General features: G+C 41.2%; 1 protein-coding gene across 1 annotated transcript; it reads right to left on the reverse strand.

Moving 5' to 3' along the window:
* Positions 1–1,220: 1,220 nt before the first annotated feature.
* Positions 1,221–2,315, reverse strand: LOC137473794 (uncharacterized; the record flags this gene model as incomplete). The annotated part of the gene is made up of 1 exon (XM_068189770.1): positions 1,221–2,315. A coding segment is annotated over one exon (1,095 nt), but the record flags the coding sequence as incomplete, so codon positions are not given.
* Between the last annotated feature and the right edge of the window lie 6,587 nt (positions 2,316–8,902).

Consider the following 8,902-nt stretch of genomic DNA (forward strand, 5'->3'; position numbering starts at 1 on the left):
TGTCATGCCCCCTTTCCACCAAATTCCCAAAAACTTTACTTCTTGGGAGGGCTTTTGAATTTTTTCTGGGGGAATCTGTAAATCGAGACTCTCTAAATGAGAGATTAATTTCTGTTGAGTCTCTCCTACTGCTTCAATTTCATCCCCTCCCACCAAAATGTCATCAATGTATTGGTAAACAGCTACATCATCAGGTTTGGATATCTTTTATATTTCTTTAGCTAGTGCATGGTGGGCTAGAGTGGGGGAATGCTTGTATCCTTGGGGAAGCCTAGTGAAAGTGTATTGCTGTCCTTCCCACGTAAAAGTGAAACGGTCCCTATCTTCTTGTTGTATAGGTATCATAAAAAACATGTCTTTGACATCTATAGTTGCCATCATTGGATGAGCTTTTTCTTGAATAGATATTATCAACTCAGCTAAATTCGGGACCGCTGCTGTGAGAGGGTCTGTGTTGGCATTAAGCCTGCGGAAATCAACTGTTAGCCTCCATTTCCCACTGGATTTATGCACTGGCCAGACAGGTGAGTTGAAAGCAGAATGTGTGTTAATTATTACTCCCTGGTCTCACAAATCCTGTATAACTGGTTTGATACCTTCTCTGGCACCAGAAGATAGAGGGTATTGTTTCACATTCGTTATTTTACTATACGGTAGAGAAGGTGCAGTTTGAAGCAGCCTAATATTTAAAGGTGTAGTGCCAAAACACCACAAAGATCCTTCTGAGTCCTCCCATTGTCTCCCAGCAAGAACATCTATCCCTAGTAAATTGTTTGGAATGTTCCCAATTACCATTTTGACAACTAATTGATTCTCATCTCCAGGAAGTGTGAGTTTAACCAAGGCTACATTCATAGATTCTGACTTTCCTAGTGCATTTAGAACAGAGTATTGTCTCTTAGTTGGAACAACTCTGTTCCTCTGAGCATCCTTTTCTGTTAATGCAGAAATTTGTGCCCCAGTGTCAATCAAAAACGTTACAAGAGCATGTTTGGGACCCGTAATAGCTGTAATTAAAATATCTCCTAATTTATTTTTAGTTAGCATTCTCAAATATACCCATGCTTCGTCCCTTCGCTCACCTGTAAAGGATGGAGAAATTAGTTTCCCTGAAACTGAGTCAGCTCACTTCCCGAATTTTGGGGAGAAGGCTGAGAGAGAAATGACCCGCTGACTGGATTTTGAGAGAGGAGTTGGGAACAGGTTACCGTTTCTCTGTTTCAGAGGAGATGCTGAGGGAGGGTTGGTTCCTTGCACGTGTTCTGAGGAGGGAGGGGAAGGAGAGGCAGAGGGAGAGTTGGCTGCTTGCCCATGTTTTGAGGAGGTTTGGGTGCAGTGGGTTGGATTGGCGGATTTGATTTTCGATGGCGCCAATTAGTTATTAATTTCTGTATTAATTTATCAAGGGGCAAACCATCCATTACATCTCTGGGGACTCCTTTTTGGACCCCCAATGACCACCAACGCTGGCGGTTAGGGTTTTGTTTTCCCTTTTCTGAATTTTTACCATGAGGAATCCCAATGGACTGAACTCCTTTTGTTTTCTCTGGTTTTTCTTCCAGGGTTTTTACTGGTCCATATTTTCTACAGTAATTAATCAAATCTTCTGCAACTTCACCCCATGTCCAGACTTTATGGCTACTGGCAGGCGAGCTGCATTTAGAAGCTGCGGCTTGTAAGGATGAATGGGATGGAGTAAGGTTGGGATCAGTAGATCCAGTGCGATCAGTGGGATTACCCAGGTATCTGTCCGGTCTTTCCACAGGGCTTAGTGTCATAATAGTTTTTTGTAAGGTAATGGCAGTAGGTTTAAGTGTTTCTGGAAGCCCACGAATTAAAGGGGTCATTATTTTGGGCTTCACAGGTAATTGCATTGGGGATTCAAAGCCAGGGATTAATTTTTTCTCATTAATAATTTGCAGGCAAGTGGCTTTATGCACACTTTCTAAGAGTTGGTCAGGGGTACTAATTATAGCTATGGGATCTCCCCTTTCCAAGGGGCTCGTTCCCCCAGCCCAAAAAGCCGCACGCTGTGTCAGGGACCATGTGTCACATTTATCTCCCATTGTTAGGAAGACACCATGTCCCCAATACCCACTGGCTTCTTGTTCAGTTAATTTAATTTGATCACCACCAGTGAGGGACACCCAGAAAACATATTCTGTTTCTGATTCGTGTGGAAGGCGTCCGTATTCCCTTTTAAGCTTAGCTAACTCAGTGGCAGTGTATGGTATGTGTCTGGTTGTGATGTGAGGTTCGAGATCATCATCACTGAGATAATTATACTCTGTTTTAATTAGGGGTCTCAAGTGATGGCAGCAATTTCCCCACAATTACTTGATGCTTCAAGTTCCTTTTGGGGGTAAATTTGTTTAATGTGAGGAGTTTCCTTCTCCTCTGTTTCTGTAGGGGAATCAGATTGTGTAATTTGTTAACATGTTCCTCTCTTAAGGCAGCTCGCAATGCATAAGTCACATTTCTTGCTTCATATAACTGTTTTTGTAAAATTTCTACTAAATTTTGAAGGGAGTCATTATTTCTTGTTCACTTATTCGTTGTGAGTGAGTTTCTACGGCTACCGTAAGACAAGCTCCCAAAACTGAGCATAAGATGGTTTTATTCTTGCCCAGTTTGAACTTTGTATCATGTTGTAAAGAACACACTCTATCAACCACATTATCCAAATTAAACCAATTATTTTGTGCCCATTCCTCTCCTCCCGGAGAAGGTTTGGCATTGTGTTTAGCTAGTAGAGCATAAAGCCCAACTTTAGCTTTATCATTAAGGTTATCACTCATTTTGTGAAGGGACCAAAACCACGACAGGGAGGTACACACTTAAGTTACACAAAACTACACAGTCCATGCTGTGTCACCCTTCACTTCCCTGGGCGGGTGAAAGGACAATAATCTGCCTGGGAGGCTCTGCTTAGTTTCTTCAAGTTGTCCCTTCCTTCCCAGACCAGATACAAACAACAACAACAAAACAACAACAACAAAACAACAGTGTCCCACCTTTTGCACTAAGGGATCTTATGTGAATTTCCAAAGACAGTGTGGGTGCTTTTTCATCTGCAACCCTCCTGTCTAGACAGAAATCCTGTCCGTGACGCCAATTTAATGTCACGATCCGCTTGTTGCGGGGTGTCGTGATGGTTCTTTCCACTGATCCCAAAAGTGCAAAAAGGCAAACAACAAGGGACTATCAGTGAATCACAACAAATGCACCTTTATTAGGGGCCAAAACAGTATATGCGATAGTGGGGATCAGAAAGGAGCTAAAAGGATAGAGAGAGAGAGAGAGAGAGAGAAGAGGGGGATGGGAATAGCTACCAACACAGGCGAGATCCGCAGTGGTCTGGACGATGGGGATCCGTCTATCGTATCGGGGAAGTCTCCGAAGTTCTGGTCGACTCGGGGGTCCAGTTATAGTCCACAGAGGAAAGAGGGGGGAACAAGTGTAACAATGAAAGTCCATTGTAATTGCCACGAGGGAACAGGTGAGTCCACAGAAACCACCAAATGCAGAAACCACCGAATACAATGAAGAATAAGTCCATTGAAATTACTGAAGGGAAACAGGTCATGTCATTAGTGGTCAGACCACCAAATTCCCCTCCTCCCTATAGTAGGGGTCTCAGTCTCAGTCCTTGCGAGGAGGGTTCTCATTCTTTGTTTGTCACAGTGGTAACGAGGCAGATGAGGGGTCTTCAATGAAGGACCACGGGAGTCACCCCAAAAGTTCATTCGGCTTAAGAACGGAGATTAGAAGCAGGCCGCGCATCAGGCTGTCCCGTGCTGTGTCCATGTCAGGTCTTTGCCAAGTCCTTGCCAACTCCTTGCCAAGTTCTTGCCAGGCCTTGTTCGGAAACTGCTAGCATGATGGTTCAGTGGTTCCACCTGCACTGTGTCCTGTTCTAAACCGGAACTGCAGTGGGGGAAGGGATTCTTTCTCATGGCAATCGGAAGGCAGGATGGAGAACAAGGAGCTTCAGACGGGCTCTTACAGATGGCAAAAAATTTTCCACTCAGTTTACTCATGCCCTTCACCATCTTCATACAGTAGAATGTGTTCACATTACAAAAATGTAAAGTTACATATATTCCTGGATTAAATAATGCAGAAAAAAAATCACAATTGCTTTACACTGAACTTTAAATCTAAATGTCAGGTTATCCTAAGCAAAAAACTTCTACAAACTCTACAAAGTTTTTAGAGCAGAAAAACTGAGTTTGAAATCTGAGGTCTAATCCAAAAGCTGAACAGAAGTTCTTAAATGTGTCTGATTAAATCCTGGTTCATTTTTGCTACTAGTAATTGTTCACATTTTCTTTTCAATTTCTATAATAGAAAGAAAGAATGCTGGGTCCAGAGTAGAAAAGGATTTTGCTTTTAAATGACATCATTTAGAAGAAAGAAAAAGGAATTGGGGTGGTTGTAGATCTTTAACACTCATCCCAAGTCAGTATTTGCAAGCAAACTGACTTTTTATTATCATATTATTATGCATTTGTGTTGTGATTGTTGGAGGGGATTTTATTTTGCATGTGTGAGGTGTTTTACTGGGGTTTTTGTGTTTTGGTGGTGGTGGTGGGGCGGGGCTTTTGTGGGTTTTTTGTTTGGAGGTTTTTTTTGTGGTTTTGTTTTAATTTTTTTCCCCTCAAGATCTTTTTTAATTCTACCCTTTCTACCCATCTTTGCTTTTTTTAACCATATTTTCATTCCCTGTCATCTGTTATATTTATTGCTACTGTGACCCCAAAGGTAGTTTATATTTCTACACCAAGAATTATTAGCAGAAAATTAATAGCTAATACCTCTTGAAGAGGGATAAGTCCCTGAGGGCTGAGACATCTTTTGATTTCTTCAGCATCATTTTAACTCTAGAAGTGGTAGTTTTGTTTAACATTGCTCTATAGAGCACGCTCACCATGAGCAAAGCTTAGACTGTGGCCCCAGAGCTTTCCTTGACACAGACACTTACTAGAGCAGTTCCCAAGCCCTGCTTTGCAGACATGGGGTGCTGGATGGCTGGGAGAAGGACTGACCCATGGCATTGCTTCCTGAGCTCCCTTGCTAGCCAAACAGCAAAGTAAGGAAAGGGTTATTAAACTGATTTGCTGCATTTTCTTATTTTCTGTTTAAGCTGCTATCCCAGAAGACTGGTTGGCTGTTGTCGTGGTTTGACATGGAAGTGAATTCTTTCAGGAAGTTGGGTCAAACCAATCAGTGGTCAAGTTTGGATATTGGCATCTAAAGTGACCACTGAAGGTATGGATATGCCTCTGAGAACACAGGGGGTTAAAAGCAGGAACTCCCAAGAGCTCGCTCTCTTTGGTTCTGGTCATGGTGCTGTGCAGACCTCCCCTGCCCAGCCATGGGGCTGGGCGGGGGAGGGGAAGCCATGAGGCCTGTTCGAGGTGAGCCGAGGGGTAGAAGGACTGGAACCGAGCCAGCTCCTGTGGATGGAAGGGTGGAGAGAAGCGGAGATGCCTTTGTTGTCCCCCCTCCAGAGGGAAGAGACAGAGAGTCCAGACGGCACCTGTAACTTTACCGGCAGAGGAGAAGGAGGTGGGGGGGATGGTGCCCAGCCTTGGCCTTGGGAATCGGCTGCTGGGCAGAGATATCAGCCATCCAGGGAGTCTGAGCTTTTAACCCTTTCCTGAGAAATGAAGGCTTTGTAAAATATTACTCCTCCTTGATTTGAAGTAGAAGAGAGACAGTCTGGGATCCGAGATGATGGAAGAGGAAATTTTTGAGTTTGGAGGAGATGATGGAGTGGCTTATGGCTGGACTTTTCTTGTTAGCCATAGACTGAACCAAATTCTCCTGGCAGAGGCTGCACTTAGAGGGATGCGTTGGTGGGCCAAGAGACCTGTTTCAATGATTACCAGCAGAGGAATGGAGAGAACAGAGGAAAGTTGAAGAGGGTGTGGAGAGACCCTCTGTCTTCAGAAAAGAAGAAGAGAAGAAGAAGATCTCTGTTCTTGGACCCTTGGCCCCAGGGGGAAATGGGGGGGACTATAGTCCCGAGATGAGATGCTGAACTGTTGTTTTTCTTGGTCCTTGGCAAAGAATCCTTAAAGGAGCCCTATGAGCAGTCTGTCCATGCACGGTGGTGAGAGCACTGTGACATGGAAAGGAGAGTGTCACCATGGCAGATTTTCTCTGGGTGGTTGCCATGTGTGACATGGAGACACAAGGGTGGCAATTGTGTTTCCTGGGGGTCTGTGGCACAGGAGAGACTCCTGTCTCCCTTGACGGACTGAGTATTTGATTATCTGAAGGGTGGCAACTTGATCAGGATCCTGGGTGGTGTCTCACTGTGGGTTTGTTTAGAAATTAGGTGGGGGGAGGAGGAGGAGTGTTTTTGAAGGTCTTCATCCTGGATTTAATGTTTGTAGTTTTTATAGTAGTAGTAGTTTAATAAAGTTTTCCTCTTTGTTATCAAGCTTGGGCCTGCTCTGCTCTGTTCCTGATCACATCTCACAGGAATTATTTAGGAAGGTGTATTTTCATGGGGGTGCTGGCATTGCGCCAGTGTCAAACCATGACAGCTGTCATCTAAAACTGACATTTGATTTTCTGTTGAAGTGAATCCAGACTCTCTGAAAAATGCTCAGATAATTATTATAACACAAAATTTTCATATCAGTTTTGCAAAGACATTCCTGGGCTACTAAAGGTCCTGATCATTTCTGGCTTGCTGAATACTCAGCTGTTCTGCTTTCCCTTGTGCTGTATACATAGTTCTTTACTATATATAGTAACTTACTTATAGTTACTTATAGTAACTTATAGTAATTATTTTTTTTTGAATTACAGGAATTCTGCTACTATGAATGTCATATTACTTTTAGACCTGTTTTGAAAATGTTCTCCATCACCATCCTTACAAGGCTTGTGTACAGAAAGTTTTTGCAGTACATATATTCAGCATGGAAGAAGGCAATATCCTTGCCTCACTATTGCATCTGTTGTTCTCTTTAGCAATTTAATTCTGGATATCATGAGTGAGGAGCCTCCTGTGCAGTGACCCTACTACACTCTGTTGAGTAGGTTATCTGTGAATTTACAAAATGGGCTTCAGTTAATATTTTCCCACAAACCAAGTGAAGTAAAGCACTATGGTTTGACTTGATCAGAGATATACAAAAGAGCAACAGAAATAATTTATTATAAAAAGTGAGACAGTGCCAACAAACAAGCACAGAGGTGGAGAGGAAAATAATTTTCCTCTTAAAAGGTGGCCATAAAAACACACACACAAGACCCTACCTGATAATCTTTATGATGTAAATACATAGGTATTCTTTGATTATAATCCATTGTCAGGACTGGATATAGTAGTCTTCCTACCTGAAACCTGAAATTCAAAAGATATGAAAAAACATTATTAATTTTTTTGAACTTCAGAGCTTCTAAGCCCTGAGCTATATTTTTTTTTCTCATTTTGTGTAAGAAAACTCACTGAAGTTGAGAATAGAGATCAAAAGATATGTTCTGTTCCTCTTCAATCTGGCCAGGATTTCTCTCTGTGTTTGTGAATAAAATAAAAAGTTACAGTCCTTAGCAAGTTGTTTTCCTATTTATATTTCTGATGCCTTATAGTGAAAATTCCCTACAGGGATAGTGTGATGGCCAGTGCATTCTGCCCTGAAACCAATCTAAATAGCCTGGAAAGAATGAGGGAGCCTGGGGAGTGGAACATCATGCATGACAAGTCCAGCAGCTGGTCATTGCTGTACTGGGCAGAAGCAGGGCTGCTCAGAAAAATCTGCCTCATGCCATCCATTCTAACAAAGAAAATCACGTGTCTTAAGTATCAAAAAAGTTTGGAAAATATTGTCTGTACTACCTGGTTTAATAAATAAGTTATATTAACATGAATTAAAACTTATAGCCGTGTTTTTGGGGCTTTTTTTTTTTTTTTTTGGCAGTCAGGGATCTCTTCTCCTTTAAAAGAAAGTTCAGTGTGTCGTTTTTTTTTTTTTTGTTACTCTTGTGGGAATGTCTGAGTGTGCAAATCTTTCAGATACCATGTAGAAAACTTGATGTCTTTTTAGAAAGTCTTCCTGACCTCTTCTTATCCAGAATTGGAAGATTCGGGTCAACAAATCTTTACATCTTCATTCAGGTTCTAGTCCTTAGGGATCTGAAGACTTTTGAATAATTGAGTTCCCACTCTTCATGTCCTCCAGTGGGAAACTACCAGGAAAAAAAAAAATCTGATTAAATATGAATTGGAAATAAGACACCAATTGAACCATAGACTGTCAGTAAAAAATACCAAGTCATGCCTCTGTCACCCCACAACAAGCTTGAGATTATGTAGTTCCAAATTATCTTAGCTGATTTACAAAACTGAACTAAGGATTCAATGCTATGAACACATACATCTTCCTGTGAATACTTATACCATTGCTGAAAAGCAGAAGTATCTGGTGCAAGTAAAGGGATATTTCTTAAAAATAACATAATTTAAAATATTTTAAACAAAATTTCAAAGTGTATCATTCTCAAAAAATGCTGAGGAAGTGCAAAAGGTTGATTATGTATGGCTATATGAATAAAGCCAAGTAAGAATTTAAAAACTGCTACTAAAATACATTAGAATGCGCAAAAGCTGTAATACCTCAATCAAAACACAGAAAGTTTACAAAAAAACTTATAATCCTAATTAGAACTGGTCATAACTTATGTAAGATAATATTTGGTTTGCATCTAGCTTTTTATTAATTTTTTCCCTGATTCCTGCATCAGTTGCCAAACAATCTTTAATTGTCCATGCAACTGCTCTAGTTCCAATAGCTCCAAAGTTCAATATATTTTTTAAGAACACAGGTTTACACATTAAACCATTTGCTAAGACAGTAAATGTACCATATCATAAATAATCATT

The sequence above is a fragment of the Anomalospiza imberbis genome, chromosome 5 (genome assembly GCF_031753505.1).
Source record: "Anomalospiza imberbis isolate Cuckoo-Finch-1a 21T00152 chromosome 5, ASM3175350v1, whole genome shotgun sequence".
Lineage (NCBI taxonomy): Eukaryota > Metazoa > Chordata > Aves > Passeriformes > Viduidae > Anomalospiza > Anomalospiza imberbis.